This window comes from Mycena indigotica, assembly GCF_014461135.1.
Source record: "Mycena indigotica strain 171206Taipei chromosome Unknown Mind.scaff0006, whole genome shotgun sequence".
Lineage (NCBI taxonomy): Eukaryota > Fungi > Basidiomycota > Agaricomycetes > Agaricales > Mycenaceae > Mycena > Mycena indigotica.
In genome coordinates this window covers 3,097,430-3,114,093 of record NW_023503005.1, presented here as the reverse complement: position 1 = coordinate 3,114,093, position 16,664 = coordinate 3,097,430, and the positions used below count along the sequence as shown (strand labels likewise).

At 49.6% G+C, this 16,664-nt stretch overlaps 6 protein-coding genes across 6 annotated transcripts; 2 read left to right on the top strand and 4 right to left on the bottom strand.

The window, feature by feature from the left end:
* Positions 1 to 13: 13 nt before the first annotated feature.
* MIND_00746900 (MPN domain-containing protein) lies at positions 14 to 1,234 on the bottom strand (the record flags this gene model as incomplete). Its single annotated transcript, XM_037364167.1, has 6 exons — positions 1,104 to 1,234; positions 1,017 to 1,056; positions 778 to 968; positions 647 to 728; positions 252 to 596; positions 14 to 202 (listed from the first exon to the last, which is right to left on the bottom strand). The coding sequence occupies exons 1-6, from the start codon at positions 1,187 to 1,189 to the stop codon at positions 14 to 16; spliced, it is 933 nt and encodes a 310-aa protein (XP_037219811.1). The 5' UTR covers positions 1,190 to 1,234.
* Positions 1,235 to 3,674: 2,440 nt separating this feature from the next.
* Positions 3,675 to 5,808, top strand: MIND_00746700 (Vacuolar sorting protein; the record flags this gene model as incomplete). Its single annotated transcript, XM_037364166.1, has 9 exons — positions 3,675 to 3,719; positions 3,768 to 3,902; positions 3,949 to 4,152; positions 4,205 to 4,444; positions 4,497 to 5,009; positions 5,065 to 5,330; positions 5,371 to 5,460; positions 5,514 to 5,637; positions 5,689 to 5,808. The coding sequence occupies exons 1-9, from the start codon at positions 3,684 to 3,686 to the stop codon at positions 5,806 to 5,808; spliced, it is 1,728 nt and encodes a 575-aa protein (XP_037219810.1). The 5' UTR covers positions 3,675 to 3,683.
* An 82-nt stretch (positions 5,809 to 5,890) lies between these two features.
* Positions 5,891 to 7,063, bottom strand: MIND_00746600 (Fatty acid hydroxylase; the record flags this gene model as incomplete). The annotated part of the gene is made up of 6 exons (XM_037364165.1): positions 5,891 to 5,995; positions 6,044 to 6,148; positions 6,196 to 6,289; positions 6,327 to 6,342; positions 6,388 to 6,488; positions 6,534 to 7,063. The coding sequence occupies 6 exons, from the start codon at positions 7,061 to 7,063 to the stop codon at positions 5,891 to 5,893; spliced, it is 951 nt and encodes a 316-aa protein (XP_037219809.1).
* A 226-nt stretch (positions 7,064 to 7,289) lies between these two features.
* On the bottom strand, positions 7,290 to 10,702 carry MIND_00746500 (Cellular morphogenesis-related protein; the record flags this gene model as incomplete). Its single annotated transcript, XM_037364164.1, has 11 exons — positions 7,290 to 7,702; positions 7,759 to 8,011; positions 8,060 to 8,813; positions 9,007 to 9,065; positions 9,118 to 9,718; positions 9,774 to 9,926; positions 9,977 to 10,113; positions 10,166 to 10,319; positions 10,369 to 10,470; positions 10,523 to 10,587; positions 10,640 to 10,702. 11 exons carry the CDS (start codon positions 10,700 to 10,702, stop codon positions 7,290 to 7,292), a joined length of 2,754 nt encoding a protein of 917 aa, XP_037219808.1.
* Positions 10,703 to 11,260: 558 nt separating this feature from the next.
* On the bottom strand, positions 11,261 to 13,994 carry MIND_00746400 (uncharacterized protein; the record flags this gene model as incomplete). The annotated part of the gene is made up of 14 exons (XM_037364163.1): positions 13,858 to 13,994; positions 13,711 to 13,811; positions 13,435 to 13,663; positions 13,273 to 13,389; positions 12,810 to 12,966; positions 12,702 to 12,760; positions 12,572 to 12,653; positions 12,461 to 12,516; positions 12,302 to 12,408; positions 12,101 to 12,246; positions 11,976 to 12,046; positions 11,576 to 11,921; positions 11,402 to 11,525; positions 11,261 to 11,358 (listed from the first exon to the last, which is right to left on the bottom strand). The coding sequence occupies exons 1-14, from the start codon at positions 13,950 to 13,952 to the stop codon at positions 11,261 to 11,263; spliced, it is 1,788 nt and encodes a 595-aa protein (XP_037219807.1). The 5' UTR covers positions 13,953 to 13,994.
* Positions 13,995 to 14,037: 43 nt separating this feature from the next.
* Positions 14,038 to 15,949, top strand: MIND_00746300 (Folylpolyglutamate synthase; the record flags this gene model as incomplete). The annotated part of the gene is made up of 8 exons (XM_037364162.1): positions 14,038 to 14,265; positions 14,317 to 14,431; positions 14,479 to 14,622; positions 14,654 to 14,895; positions 14,943 to 15,075; positions 15,107 to 15,404; positions 15,453 to 15,643; positions 15,693 to 15,949. Exons 1-8 carry the CDS (start codon positions 14,047 to 14,049, stop codon positions 15,947 to 15,949), a joined length of 1,599 nt encoding a protein of 532 aa, XP_037219806.1. The 5' UTR covers positions 14,038 to 14,046.
* Between the last annotated feature and the right edge of the window lie 715 nt (positions 15,950 to 16,664).

Here is a 16,664-nt window from a genome sequence, read left to right as displayed (position 1 = left end):
ATACGCGACTCTATTACAACTCCGCCAGTAGCATCGTGCCTAGTGTTTGTACAACTTGGTCTCCCATCGCTTTTTCAACTGCCTCCTCCAAGTGTCGCTTAGGATCTTGTTTTCCAACGTGACGCGTCTTGAGTTGCTCGGCAGTTAGAGTGGATTCGTCTTGCACAGATTTGTTGTACGCCTCTGACAAGTTGAGCATTGCCTACGGTCGTTAGCTGTTGCATTCCAACACGTCAAGACAGCCCACGAACCTTCACGGCTTTCTCATTGCTCTCCTTGTGGCCATTGAAGTCACGGAGCTTCAAGCCTTCTGTCCAATTGCGTTTATGCAGGTTCATCAACATCGCCTGCTCCAGTTCCGTCTTCCGCCAAGCGACAGCAATAGAGTAGTAATGGCGGTTTAGGCCATGTATTAGTGCTTGGATGGAAGGTTTGTTGATGTGCCCAATATTAGATGTCGTTTGCCGGGGCTCACGTCCACTCATAATCGTCTGAGGATTGATAAGACGGAACGCGTCGATAACCACCTTTCCTTTCACGGATTGGATGGGGTCAATGACAACGCCGACAGCGCGCGAGTTAAGGGACTCGAAGGACTAGAAACAAGCATTAGCGTTTCGACAGGTTGAAGGAAATGCGATAGTACTTGTTGTGTATTGATATCGGTGCTTGAAAGCCAACAGCCAAACCCTGGATGAGAATGGTACCAGCCAACAACCATCTCAGGTCTAAGCTTTTCTAAGCAGCAAGATCAGAATGAGACAGATAAAAACATACCGCCCAGTTTGCTTTAACATTTCCAACATCTTCGTTTGAAAGACGTGGTCGACAGACTCGACACTGACAGTTGTCCCAGACTGAGGCATGGCAAAGACGTCGACAATTTGGATCGTGTATTCGTCTACAAACTCTCCGAGAAGCAGACCCATCACTTCCATGGGCACGCCTGCACGGCCATGCTTGAGCATCTGAAGCCGGAGAGTAAGTCAAGTTCCCACGAAAGAGAGCGCGAGTACTTTGAGGAGAGCAAGGGAGGATATGTGAATAACTTCGCCGCTGCAAACGCTTTGAATATTGCCTTCTAACAGAGGAAAGACACTTACTTATCTGGAGTGCCTGCGTCTGGCCGCGCAGCCTGGCCTCTCCCTCCTTGCTGCATCATCATTAGTCGCTCAACCTCTGGATCCATTCTGTTCTGTGTTCGTGGTTGCGGGAAAGTGCGAGGTGACGCGTCGGTGTAACACCGTGACTTGTCACGATCGCGTCCAAGTTTAAACCTTGCAGCCATCATCGAGGCATGGTCGGCAGGTGGGTTGACATGACTCATACACCACCGCAGTCAAGGACCACCTCAGTCGGAACATTACCAGCAATTCAGTTCAGCTTACCGTTGGTCAAAGTTCATTAGATGGACTAATAATCAGATAAGCAGAAATCCACGAAGGATACCATCGCCGAAACGTATATAAACAAACTCAACCACCAGCCACTGTAGCTCAATCTCGAAAATACCCCCTCTCAACATCTTCCGTCGACTCCCTATGTCATATAGCGCCAAACCAAACATTGTCGTGATTGGTGGCAGTTATGTTGGCCTCAACTTTGTCGACAGCATTGCGCCTTTAGTCCACAAAACCCATCGCACTGTTCTTGTGGAGAAGAACTCCCATTTCGAGGTAGCTTCACTCATTTACTGCTTCCAAGAACTGACCATTGTGCAGCATTTGTTTGCATTCCCTCGAGCCAGCGTTATATCTGGCTTCGCCCATAAAGCATTCATTCCGTATACGAATGCATTTAATGCAGCCCCGCCTGGCTCTATATCCGTAGTTCGCGGAGCGGCCGACAAGATCATTCACAATGAAGTCATTCTCCAAAGCGGCGAAAAGATTCCCTACGAGTACCTTGTCATTGCCACTGGCACTGGCTTGTTACCGCTGTCCTCGCGCAATAAGGTAGATGAGGTCTTGGCTTTCGAGAAGCTACAAGAACGGGTCAAGCAGTCGGATAATGTTGTTATAATCGGCGGTGGGGCATCCGGGGTCCGTGAGTGACTTTCACAATACATCTTTCTAAGCATCTCAAGCTCTTAGAAATGGCTACCGACGCGAAGGAATCATATCCTACCAAGAACATTACTCTCATTCACTCACGCGATCAGTTGATGAATCGATTCCATCCAGAGCTGCACAATGTTGTCATGAAGAGGCTCGCAGAGTTGGGAGTCGATGTTGTCCTGGGTCAACGAGTCAAACTGCCAGTCTCTGGCCATTACGAAGTCTCAGGGCCATCGTATAGCGTCGAGCTGGCAAACGGTGGGCTCATTCCTGCAGATATCGCGGTAGTCCTCATTCCGTTCAAAAGCAAAAGAAACTAAATGACCTTTACAGTCACGGCGAAATTATAATACGCCTTCCTAATCGAGTAAGCACCCATCAAACGATCAAAATGAGCGCTCCAAAGGCTCTTTATTGAAATACAGTATGCTACAAGCAAGATAGGTGTGTATGATACATTGGTAGAGTACTAGTAGTCAGTCCATAAGTAGTTGTTGTCCTTGAGGGCTTGTAAACGACGAGGGAAGGAGTAGTAACATTTTTTGGCATATGCAATGAATGAAGCGGACTTCCACACCTCTGTAGCGATTGAAAAAAACATCCTCCTGTGTCTTAGCTGTCGTATACCGTGGGTGTTTGCGAACCTCCTGCTTGAGAAGTGCCCAGCAGTTCTCAATTGGTGACAGGTCGGGTGATTTCGGCGGCCACTGCATGGGATTAATCACCTCGTCGTAGAAGAAGTCTTTCGTGTAGCGAGCGGTGTGCGTGGGAGCGTTGTCTTGTTGGAATATGACGGTGGAGTGGGTGTAGTTGCGTTTTTGGCCGGGTGCACCTTTGGGCATGGGAAGAGCGGGGGAGGGGAGTTGGAGTTGCCTATGGGCTATTTGAACATGGGTGTGGCGGAGGCAGTGTTGAATTCAGCTGCATCGTGGCTCAACAACGCGTCGACGCGTCAACAAACGCGCTGGGCAAGCGTAAGAGGCAAAAGATGTACCATCAGTCACTCGTTACACGTAACTACCCGATTAGGAAGGCGTATTATAATTTCGCCGTGACTGTAGATTTCCTGCATTGGTGCAGTGCCTCTTAGCCAGCCACTCATATCACTTTCCCCCGATTCCATCGACGAGTCCAAATTCATTCGCGTGAAATCCACTCTCCAGATTTCTGATGAGCGCTTTCCGAGGGTGTTTTCCATTGGAGATGTAGCAGCAACTGGCGGCAACAAGAATGCGCGTTCTGGTGTCGCGCAAGCCAAAGTTGCTGCCACAAATATCGCAGCCATGATTAAAGGTGGGTCGCCAACAGAACTATATGACCCATCTCCGTTTGCTATCCATATGTCTGTTGGGCTTTGGCGCTGGGTCATGTTCAGGAATCCAGCTTCTCCGGATGTAGCCCCAACGGTAGACTATCAGAACACTGAAGAGTTCAAGGGCACAGAAGAGGGAGACATCAGATACGAGATGGGTTGCCGGAGACTTTGGGCCTCGCGTGCGCCAGGAATTCAAGATTACAGCTTGTAGTGTGTCAGAGAGGGCATGTAGAATCGATAGAATTGGCATCGACTGTCGCGCGACGTGAATGTTTCTGATCCTGTGACCGTGCCAGCATCAAACCACTTTTATGGCTCAATACGTTGAGTTGCACAACCAAGTCGAGGTATTTTGCCTCGTACTCTTTCTTGCTCATTTGATTCACCAATACTAGACCAGCGTTCGGCTTCTCAACTCCCTCGAAACATTCCTTTCCACGTTCCAAAAAGACCTTTCCGCTGTTTCTGGCCAAATATCCGACCTCCAAGATCGTAGCAAGGACATTGAGAGCAGGCTCAAGTCTCGCAGAGTGTGTCTCTCTCTCCGCCCTGCTTACCGAAGCTTATAATGTTCAGCGAATCGAGAAACCACTCTCTAACCTCATCACCGACATCACAGTCCCTCCTCATCTGGCAACCCGTATCCTCGACTCTGACGTTGACGAGTCATGGATCCTCTCCATAGAAGAGTTTGAGCGGAGGCTGGTGATATCCAAAGGTCGGTCGCGCGTCAAGGCTGCTCGAGATTTGGGAGAAGTCATGGAGGGTCTGCGAATAGTGGTGTGTTGGCTAAAGTTCTTAGTCAATTCCCAGGATTGAGTCTCCTCTGCAGGCTGCTACGAAAATTCGGGCCTTCTTCATTGCACTCTTCCAGCCCATCCGAACCAATGTCACCACCAACATGCAAGTCATGCAGACTTCCGTGCTTCTCAAGTATCGGCCATTATTCTCTTTCTTGCACAGACAAGCCCCAAATGTGGCCCATGAACTTCAGCGATCATATATTGCTGCTGCGCGTGTCTACTACGAAACTGGATTTCGAAGGTATGCGCGGAGTCTGACTTGGATCAAGGTTTTTTTGTTCTTGTTTCCTCCTTGATACCTACCGGGCTCATATATTGTAGAGCCGTACGGTGGAGAAATTTGAGCCAATTGTCTCTTCTGAGCGTGAACGGGATGTTGTTGTGGACTCGAACCGACTGGAACACGCCAAGATTGAGGGTCCCAGTGTCACTCTCGCATATATGGCTGACGACAAAACACACAAATCCCCCATTGAAGCCTTAGCTCGCTCGCTACTCTTGGTCTTCATGGACAATGCGACAGCAGAATATGCATTCGTTGGAGCCTTTTTTGCCTCTGAGACCCTGCGAGATGCAGCTCAAGACCTCGATGTGGATTTGGACAACGCACTATTGTCACCTTCTCTGCTTTCTCCTGACCCTCGAGTAGAGAGGCGCATGTCCATTGCGGGGTCTGACCGTGGCGCCCGGCATCGTCAGCGTGCTGCAAGTGTTATTAGTGCCGGTGCGAGCGGCACACAATTGCAGGCGCTGGCTACCGCAGTCAAAGAGGATCAGGCCAGCACTGATGCGATCTGGAAACAGATTATGGACCCCGTTCTCGAGTATACTCAGGTCGACTTTCAATTCTTTTCGGGCCTCTCTGCTTCACTGAACATGTTTCCATTAGACCTTCTTCAATTCCGTTTTGGACCCACCTCCGCCAGTGGTACCGCTTTTGACCATCATCCGCTTGACCGAATCTGTCATGACCGAAGTCCAAAAGCGTGCATGTCCTCCGGTTGAATCTTTTGTGTTCACGCTTCGTTTGAAGATGTGGCCGGTCTTCCAGAAGGCCATGACAGAGAATATCGAAACGCTTAAAAAAAGCCGCCGAAGGAGGGTTTATCGTGTCTTCTACAAGTGGGACGACCGGAGGATGGTTGGGCGGAATAGGTCTTGGTCGATTGGGAGCGACGCCTACAACAGACGCAAGTTTGGCGAACATCTATAAGCGCTACATCGCCATGTTCAATTCCTTCGTGATTCTCACAGCGCAAGCTGAGGAGACCATGATCTTCGCAAAGTCAGTCTTGTTTCCTATCGATATTCTTGACTCCCATTGATTTTGTTCGCTAGCTTACTGCGTATGCAGCAAGAGCTGGCCAAACTTATAACACGGCACACAGATCAAGCTGGTGATCCCATTGCGAAGGCGACCGCTCAGTCGACCATCTACGAATCATTGCTGCATGGTCTAAGTGTAAGCTTATTCAGTCTTGTCGACTGTTTTCCTCGACCAACACCTTTTCAGCAGGATACTCCTTCAAGTGCTCATCCGAAAGCTCAACAAGAGATTGCTTACTGGTCAAAACTTCAAGAAGATGCGCGACGGAAAATTGTCGCGAGGAATCAGCTCAAAAGCAGACGATAGTATATGCTTAATAATCTCTATAGTGGGTCGGATAATATGCTACAATGGATTATATAGGGATAACTCAAGCCCGTTCGTGTTATTACTCTGCTTTTGACTTTTGGAGAGCCTTAACCTCGAGCATGGGGTCCAAGCTTGATTCGGGCTGGCGGTAGGAGCTTCCTGCTCGGTCGGCCCACGTAAAGTACTAGACAAAGAGTCAGCATCTTTAGGAGAGTAGTGCTGGGTTACTCGCCTGGCCATAATTGCAGGTGAAGTAGAGATGGTGCAGAGTGTGGTGAGCAGGGCCGTTGATGACTTTTTCGAGTGGATGGCCAGTGATCATATCAGAGTCGTGGATCTAGCCATATTGAGCGGGAGAACAAGTGAATGAGAGGGAAGACGCACAAAGATGCTCCAAAAGTTGACAAACACAAACAGGCCAAGATATAACAGCCGATGGAGGGGGAATATGAAGACAAAAAAGATGATACGGCACGCTCTGGAGGTAGCCGTCAACAGGGTGGAATGCGTGCGACGCCCATGGTGTCGGAACTAGGCCTTGTCAGAAACAAGGGATCAGGTGATGAGATAACGCACTGATCCACTTGTGGTGCGGTTTGTGGAGAGCCTTGTAGAAGAAAGGAATATGGAGCCATCGGTGTACCCAGTAAATGCAATAGTCGGTAAACAGGAGGAAGCTACGGACAATCAGGACAGCAAGAGAAAGTCAAACGACAACTCACAATGGGGCAGAGGCAAAGAGATACAAGTAGCCATACGAATCAGCTCCATCGTATAATTTCGAGTAGCCCCGGACCTCTCCCAGGAACCACGGAAGCGTTAGCAATGTGATCATGGGGAATGCCCGTAAGCTCGACTGGATCTCGAGCTTCTCTTGCTGCGGCAGAAACCGTGGGTGTTTGCGCATTTCGTGGTTGAATATGTACCGGTACGACAGCCCGGCAAATATGAAGTAGAGCAGGTGGATCCCGATGAGCGTTAGGACGGAGAGCGAGAGCACTTGTCGAGGAATGTAGTCTCGCGGCCAGGCTGACGCATATATCGGGTGAGAAATGGACGAGGGTGAGGCAGGCGTGTCATCCACCATGATGGACGACAGTGGGAGGTCAGACATTATTTTCGACCACTGGGATGAGGCCGGGAGAACTGCAGTCACCGAAGCGTTTAAAGAACGCGTCGCGTCGAGAGGTATTATTTTGGCATAAACGGCGTCCAAGAAGTAGGTGTCGCAGAGGTCGAGTACGAAATCCATGGTGAAGGGGACGGGTTGTCCGTGGAAGGCGTCTGGCAACAACTTATATTCACGACAGAAAAGTGGTCCGATTACTGCAGAAATCAGGGACACGTGATCCCGCTTCCGATTTCATGATTATGTGCCGTTGATGACCTCGGTTCCTCCAGAATATCGAAAATTATACAGCTCTAGGTCCTGTCGAGAGTCCCCCCACGCACACGCACGAACCCAAAATTAAACGACCCTAAGTTCCAGACTCCCCTCCACCCTTCCCGATTGGAAATGACGACTTGAGTAAACTCCCGTTTGTCTTGCCAATACCCAATCGATTCAGCACATCGCGGACTTCGGCTGGTCCTGATGGCGTAGCTCGCCGTCGGGACTTGGTTCGCTGTCGTACGAACTTGCTATCCGCCGCAATAGATGACACATGGTCAAAGGTGGAGACTGATGGTGGCTTCACAAGGGCTGGGTTTGACATGCTACTCCGTCCTTCTAGAGCCTCTCTCAAATCTGTGACACCAATGCCTCGGGTCGAACGGGCCAAGCTAGCGAGAGAAACGTTGTCAATGTGCATTAAAGCAGGTGAAATTTTCAGCAATGGAGATACTCCATCCCCTCGAATTGTCGACTCGAAAATGTTGGAGCGTTCGATAGCTGATTGAATCAAAAGTCAGGAAAAGATCATGATATATTATTGGTAAGCCTCTCACAGTCTTTGAGCGCTAGTTCGGCTGTCCACTCAACAGAAAGCCGAACTAATGCGGACTGTTGGTCCAGACCCGTCGCAGCATGGACAGAAGGGCATGATGCAATAGCAAGCAAGGCGGTTTGGGAGTCAATACCATGCCATGGTTCGACGTCGCCTTCTGAAGGTATAGAGACGGCCTCATATGCAGGATGTAGCCGGAATTCAAGGTCTGGGATCGAGGGCAAGTCGCCAGCAGGCGGTATTGATGCTATTGCCTATCCAGAAATCAGAGCATGGTTGAGCCTAGCAAGTTCATCGCGTACCTTGTTGGCAATATTAATGAGATCTGTAGAGCCCCATATTCTACCGATAGCCGCCCAAACTCGCGCGATGACCATTTTCGTGGCATTTTTCCGTGTTGTCGTGGCGAAATCGTCTCCATCATGGGCTTCGGTCTGTTTGTCCAACGCTAACAGCATGGGAACTCCTGTGAGGAGGCCGCGGACAGGAAACTGCTCGTGAATGGTGTTAAGAATGGATAATATATGAGAATAATCCGAGAGTGTAGCAGCAGCACCACCGGAAGCACGTGAAGGGGATCGGTCCAGTAGTCGGTGCATTACAGAGACTTTTCTGGCTCGAGGTGCCTGTGAGCCAATGGAACGACGCCCATTCCCTTGCACATTTCCCTCGGATTCCTCTGTTGCCGTGCCTTCCGGCTCTGCGGTGGCAGGCCCATTAGCGATGCTGTTTCCAGAGCTTGACACACCAGAACTGAGACCCAAACTCGAAGACGTCGCCAATGCATAGACGTAAGCTTGTATAGCATTCAAGAATTTGGTTCCAAAATCACCAGATTGCACCAAAATCCTCACGTCGGCATTGTGGTGGAATGGTGATTCGATAAGGTGACGTATTTTCTTTACTCCATCCCCTTCCGATGTCTCTCCGACCGTTGGTATCTCATTTTCGAGATAGAATATAAGTCCAAGAGCGTAGTCGGCCCTAACAGCGTAATCTGTCTCGCAGAGAATGCTAAGGGTGTCTTGCCAGATGTCAGGTGGGACACGTGTTCTCCTAGAAGCAGGATGGGGGGCAAGTTCGGGGTTGGCGATCTGGGCTGCGGGGGGAAGCAACTTTAACAGAGGAAGAGCGTCGCCGTTTGGGAGGCTCAGCTAGCTCTGCTTTCGCTGTCTCTGTGCTTTCAGCAGCATGGATAATTCCGAGGAGGCCGGCAAGTAAACATCGAATGGCTTGAGAACGGCTTGACTTCGTTTTAGCATTTAGATTCTGGGCTTCAACTGCTAATATTCTGTTGATTATTTCTCCCTGGACACAGACTGATCAATGCATAGGAGGTGAATTCAAGCAGGGAACTTACAGCAAGATCCTGGATTTGATCTGAGTAGTAAACATGTCGACCAAGAGATGATATGCACTCGACAAGGGCCGGAAGAAGAGCATCATCAGGGGAAATGGATGTGCGACGAAGCAAGAGGTTCATCAAGTTGGAAACAACATCGGAGGTAGAAAGATTGACGAGAGGAGTGGGAGAGTCAAAAACGGCGGTAACCATTGCTGCCAGAGCGGTATGCATGTTCACAGTTGTTGGTGCCTCTTGATTTTCAACCAGTCGTTCGACGAGCCAAGTGGGTATCGCGTATCGATATTGATATTGTGCCCACTCCGCTACCTGCTTCGCAAACCAGCAACAGTGGTCAACTTGGGACCACTTCTTCGTTGTTGCAACTTCATCGAGAGTATCAAGAGAGGCGCGCATAATGTGTCCTAGTTGACCTCCATTTGCGTGCTCAAGTAGTGAGAAGAGTGCTCGAAGCGCCGCACTAGAAACTTCTGACATGGAAGGACCGGTTTCTCCGTCAATATGGACATGTATTGATGCTGCCCTTCGTTCCATAGCTGGTCGTGTGCGGAACTCAGCCAAATAGGGTGATATAGGTGCATCCTTGACAATTTCTGCCCTGAAGAAGTACATTAGAAAGGGAATACGCGATGTTATTCAAACTGGAAACGCACTGATGTTCCAAAATGTCGACATTGGTCTGAAATACGGTGACCAGTATCGGCTTCATGATGACAGAGACTTGAGTTCTGAATTGCACTGAGTCGTTGTACAATGCTTCAGAATTCAAGGCTCCCGTTAGTGCTGCGAAGCCAACCAAACGTGTGCTTTTTCACGATTGAGAAGAAGACATCACGCTCAAGCCAAAGGGCCATACCGATTTCGCACTTCTTGGTCTTGGACATCCGAACAGCTCAGAGCTGCAAATCGTTTCAACACGTTGATATACTCGCGGGTCATGTTGCTATCCGCTCCAATGAGGTGTCCGTCCGTGTATGTTGTCCAGGCGGTGAACTAGGAAATGGTTCAAACCGGTGTTGTAGGAATAAGGATGCTATGAACGAACCACACTCGCAGCTCTAGCCATGACTTCTAAATCTTTTGGGACCGCAGCCATAGTAGCTGATATGGCGGCAATAAGGGAAGGGGAGAAAAGGGCGATGTCGCGGCGGCATTCCGTGGCCAAGGAACGGAGAATAGCAAGAGATATAAGCAGTGACCTGTAAGAATGTTTCAACGCAGCACCAGAGTAGGATAAAGTGGACACACGCTCGAGTGCGGATATTACCCGCTTGTGCCTTCTTGCATTCGAGTTTTATTCGCTTCTCGAGCTCACTCCCAAGTTTGGCGAGTTTTCCTGGGTGATTTGAGCTATTGCAACATGTCAAGCAGGAGATAATTGTGGACTGGAGGCGATACCGACGCGTAGTATGTCAGCCGGCTCAATTCCTGCGAGTTGGGCGAGTAGTCGGGTCCAGCAGTGAGCAGCTAAGAAAGGTACGTCATGACCCGTGATATTGGAGCAAGGCCCCATTCTTACAGAGGAAGAAGGAGGGTATGAGCTATTCAGTAACTGGACATGGTATGGGTTGAGGAAATTCATGCCAGGATGCGATTATTGTAAGGAGGTTTTCATGCAGTCGAGAGGGAAAGTCGAGGTAAGCTTGTGATAGTGCACGTGCCGCCACCACTTTTTGCTTTTGACCACAACAACAACGTTATGAGCCATTCATCGGTGAGCTCCCTCTCCTTGCTGCCCACATGCCCACAGGAAGAGCTTTTTGCTGTGCACCAGACCGAGTGTACTACGAGGAAAACCTACCCTGCGACGATATATACGCTTTTCGTCGCCTGACCTTTTTTTATTTTTTGACGAGCCATTCTGGATGTCCGCCATGACTGACATGGTTTTAGGTTGAACTCCTCGTTGTGGTTACCATAGTGAGTGCTGATTCCTTTCTTTTCTTATGAAGATTTTTTGCTGTGCACCAGACCGAGTGCCTTGCACGCCGAGGATAATCTCCCTGGCACGATATAATACGCTTTCGTGTCCTGATTCTTCTCCAAGTCCTTTGTTCTTAACATTAGCTGACTTTATTCTCTTCAGATTCTTCCGTCGATACATGCTTTTTGTAACAACTTTTACACCAAATGTCATTGTCTACTTCTTGACAGAGAAGGCATATGTCGCCGTCCAGGTATAATCGCGACCTGGTCCATAAATCTGGTTGACGCCGAACTCTGGGTTGTTGATAGCGTCTGGACTGGTCAGCCTTGCGATTTGTGTTGGCAAAAAACACACCAATGTAGGACTCCTGCTCCACAACAAGGCATGAGTGGTTGGGGTAGGATTGTGACGGGCCGCCTTGGTTTGCCTTTCGTGGAATCGGGGAGGCAGGGTTGAAGATGCCGTTGCAAGTATAAATCTGCAGCGAACACTTGAGAAAAGGCTGATGGTCATTTGGAGGGATCTTACTTGGAGCGCAGGTTGGTTGGTGCTAACATCGAGCTTGATGCCCGAGACGGTGCTCCAAAGAGAGAAAACAGGCTCGCTCTTGACTTTGTGGTCATAAATCCAGCAGTTGTCGAGTCCAACACATCCAGTGCCGCAATATTGCGCCTGAGCGGTCGCATTGAGACTGTTTCCAATGGATTTCGCAGTTCGGAAGTCGAGCGCGGTCCCCTTGACGGGCGTGAATTTGCCATTGGGAATCAAGTTGCCGTCGGTGGAAATAATCTTGTCCGACTGGATGCGCATGACGTGGTCGACGAGATCATTGGAGGGGGCATCGTAAGCATCAAGGTTGAAATAATTGTGTGTGCTGAAAGATTCAAACAGTAAACTATCTGGCAAGAAAACAAGGCTTGGAACAAACCTCAGCATGATTGGGGTTTGCTTCGACGCGGTTGAATGGATGGCGATGTTCCATGTCGATTTGGATTCAAGCTATGATACCACCAACATCAGTTCACATTCCGGGCAAGGTACTTTCAGGCTCACAGTGTAGTCAATGGTTGTGACGACTTTACCAGGGAAACCTTGGAAGCCGTCTGGATCGACCAAGCTGAAAACCACAGAATTTTTGGTGTGCTTGACCACTGTCCATGGCCGAACGTCATAGCCGATCAGTCCACCGTGGAGCGTATCTGCCGGGCAAAAAAAAACTAAATTTGCGATGATTGAACGAATCATGTCACTCACTCGTGCCGTCGTGTTCGTTCTCGACAACTTGAAACTTCTTCCCCGGGCCCTTCGCGTTTTTCGAAATGGGAATAGTGAAAGTCCCGTTTCTAATCCGGTTCGCGTAGCTAAAGCAACTTTCATTCAGTGCCATGCTTGATGGTGCCAAATCAACCATACCGGCCGACGACGGGACTGAAATAGTTACGTCCTTCGGCGGAAGTTTGGTACAGTGTCTGATTTTTGGCAGGTCAGCATGAGCGCTTCGCGGGTGCAATCGCCAGCGCGAACCTTGTCGTCGTACCCAAGCAGGATATCCCTGAACTTGCCCTGCTTGTCTTTGACCCAGAAATTTGTTGCTGTTGCGCCGAATCTGTGGGAATGTTAGTTCAAACCGATGCAGGTATGGTGAAAGGCGAACGCGATGAAGTCGGCCTTGGCTGAACCGTCTGGAGACGCTATTGAGATCGTCTGAAGAGGCTACAAGTCCAGTGTTAGTTTTGTCACCTGAAGAAGAAGTAAAACTTACGTCGGTCTGGCCAGGAACGGAGGAGGCGAAGGCCGCAAGGGCGAAAGTTGCCAAAAATGCAGTGGCGAACACCATTTTGTGGGGCGGTGACATCGTTGCGAGAAAAATGGACGCATATTTATGGAGGATGCAGGACAAGTGTGATGCGCCCTGACGTCTGGGAAAAGAATCAGAAGAAAATGCGCTCGGGTCACGATGGAAGGTCAGCGGTCGGTCAGCAGACTGAGAAGCGCGCCGGTGAGGGCAGAACGGGACGAAGCAAGCTTACGGCTATACGCTGATGGCGGCCAACAAGTCGTCACTGAATTCGTTGGATCCACATGCAGTGATGCATTCACTGTTTCACCGGGAAACTCCCGTTCAATGCAACATTGCAATTATATTCCTTGTCCCTGTGTTGACTATGACCGCGTATTCGCGCTCTGGCCGCCGTTTCCCTGCCTCTATACTCTCAAACACCCACTCAGGCTTCACCACAAAAGGAACGCGACGCTGAGTCTTTGCCGTCAAGATTTTGTGGTTTTTAGACCCGCTTAGTGGCCGCGAGGTAATGATATGTGTCGCGTTGTTCGCCACAGGTCTATCGCATCTCAGCATGGCAGTATGGATCGCATGAAAAACCCACAAGACAGTCCCACCAGCACCAACAATAACACGCTTCATTTCAAGGTCTGTCGTTCCTTCCAAATAGCCGTTTATATAGCAGCGAACGTCGCCCAGGACTGCAGGTTGGGCAGACCCAGTTGCCTCCATAGTTTGCACTTTAATCTTCTTCGTTCGTTCGGTTAGATAACGCCGACGATCCACTGTGCCCTCAGCCACTTGATGGCCCGTTGATGTTGAGAACATCGGCACTATGTGGTAGTGAATCACATTCACGGTGGCAAGCTTGTCAACATACTGGATTTCTCCGCAATATCAGAATGGGTGATTGGGTTGGACTCATTCGTGAGTGTCGAAAGCAGGTACTTGGTTAAATCAGCATTAGAAGGTCTCTCAGCTCTGTAACTTTATGGTTATGAAGACAAACGATATGAACCCAACTTACTTGTTGGCGACTGCATCCTTGCTGAGAGTGTATGGCCGGTATTTACGTTCCTCTCGTCTAGCCGACTTGCCATTGGAGAGTGAAGACGCGTCCATAGGACATGAGAATGGTGTATTTACAGAGGGGCTCGTGGTATGACTCCAAGACGTGAATGACCTGTCAAACAAACGTGACCGTCTTTCGCCATTGATGAGCCGTGCTATCGACTCAATTTTTCGTTCCTTCCACATCTGTTGCCGTCTTTCCAGGCGGACGATGACGACGCGGTCGTATCGAGAGGCCATCGATACCCTCAACTCTCTTCAGAGCAATGCGGCTGCGCTCGATCTTGTGCGTGCGACTGGAGGCCGGTCAAGCGCGTTTGCCATCCCAGAAATGATAGAATACCTTGGGATTATTGGCTATAAGGTTCGTTTTAAGGCTGTTCCCCTTGAATCACTAGCTTGAAAATGTAGCCAGCCAGCCGACCTCAACGCTCTCAACGTCATCCATATCACTGGCACCAAAGGAAAAGGTTCCACAAGCGCCTTTACTGACAGCATATTGCGAGAAGCTCATCCGGAGTGGACCATTGGTCTGTTGGAAGCTCCTCACTCTCCGTCAATTCTCAACATCGGGCAGGACTATACACCTCCCCACATCTAATTGCTGTTCGTGAACGAATACGAGTAAATGGCAAACCGCTCTCCGAAGAGGATTTCTCGCGTTTCTTTTTTGAAGTGTGGGACAAAATAGAGACAAACAAGGTACGTAGCTCACTTCGCTGTCTACCATCTTCCAAGACTTTAGACTCGAGTGGAAACAACACCAGACAAGCCTGGCTACTTCCGCTTCCTCACTCTCGTCGCTTATCATGCGTTCCTTTCCCTCAAAGTCGACGCCACAATACTCGAGGTCGGTGTTGGAGGCGCGCATGACAGCACAAACATCGTACCTCGTCCAATCGTGACTGGTATTACTGCCCTTGGGATCGACCATGTCAATGTGCTTGGGAAGACGCTGGCTGAGATTGCATGGCAGAAGGGCGGAATATTCAAGGTAGTCATCCAACTCCTGCCGCTTCCTTTTCTTCTGACCGCAACTAGCAAGGTGTTCCTGCCTTGACCGTCAGCCAGCCACCAGAAGGTCTTGAGGTCCTCAAACAACAAGCTACGGATTTGAAGGCGTCCGAATTCAAGGTGGTATCGTCTATACCGCAACTCTCTGAAATAGAGCTAGGTACTTTCTTTCTGTTCATGCCATGTCAAAGCTCATGTCCTCCCTGGTTTGGCGGGCAAGCATCAACAACAGAACGCAACACTTGCGGTCCATCTGGCTCAAACCTTTTTAAGGGCTCAAGAAGGCTCGCTGTCGGATACCGATGTTCTTCCTCCAGTAATAGTGCGCGGACTGGAGAAGGCACGCTGGCCGGGTCGCTGCCAGACCGTCGAAGATCCTGTTTACACGAATACGACATGGTACCTAGATGGCGCACACACTTTAGAAAGCCTGGAATGTTGCGTGCAGTGGTTCGCCAGCCCTGGGGTCGGTCTACGGTCAGAAATAGGGTGAGGCCGGCTCCAGATATATTAGTTTTTTTTTCTAAATGGCCACAGCAAACCACAACGCAGAATCTTAATATTTAACTGCACCAGCGGGCGGTCGGGGGCATCTTTCCTCGATGCCATCCACTCTCACATAAAAAGCCAACTACAAATTTTTGGTTCTGACGAGACCCCTTCGTTGTTCTTTGACCATGTTGTGTTTTGCACCAATGTAACCTATGTCGATGGGGGATTCAAGGGCGGTCAGTAGTTTCTATTGGTATCGACCATTTTCTTAACTCGATATCCCAGATCTTACATCCCTCGCGATCCCCGAGTCTGACCTCACACATCTCAAGACCCAACACCAGCTCTCCGCTGCTTGGTCAGAGCTGATCCCGACATTCCCTGCTGAAAATGTTCATGTGTTGCCCTCCATCCAACACGCTGTGAACCTAATACGGCAATTCGACAAGTCGGATGGTGACCACACCGCAGTGCTGGTGACTGGCAGTCTGCATCTTGTGGGCGGGGTTATCGAAGTGGCTGACTTATCTTTCTCGCTATGAATATTTAAACTAGACTAATTCCCGCCTTCAACACGTTTAGATGATCTTAGACTCAACACTTTCTGGTTTCAATTCTTGCAATTAATATTTTGGTTGCGATTATACAGATGACTACACAATGCTGGCAGAGCTGACAGTGCCCGCAGTGACGGGTTTGAGAACGGGCGAGGCGCTAACTGGGCAAGCGAGAGTGCTCGAAGCGGGAAGTGCGGGGGTACGCGCGGATTTCACGGGCCGCTTTCTTGGCAGCATCGGCGTTTTTCTCTGGCTCGGGGACGGTGGACTTCTTGAAGCACTTGTTAAGTACGGCGAAGTTCTTGGTGAAGAGGTTGGCCTTGGTGCTCTTCCAAGAATCTCCCAACCTGCTGCTTTGGTGATGTCTGTAATGGCATCCTTGGACCCCCAGATACGAAGAGTGCCTGCAGCAGTAGCGTTGGATTCGTACACGGCACCGTCCAGTCGTTCTTCGCGTTAATTACAGTTATGAAAGGGACGAGAACAACAAGTGAAAAAAGCATGATGAAAAAAGCCGACCAGAGAAACCGAAAAAAAACGAGGGCCGTTCAACGACCAAGGAAGAGAACCAAAAGGAGGAGGGAGAAAAAAGAGAACGACGAGCAAAACACGCAACTGTGATGCATGCTCAACGTGAATCAGTCTTGCCATCAGAGAATGATCCATGAGCCCGTGATTTTGAAAAGATAAGTTACAAGGA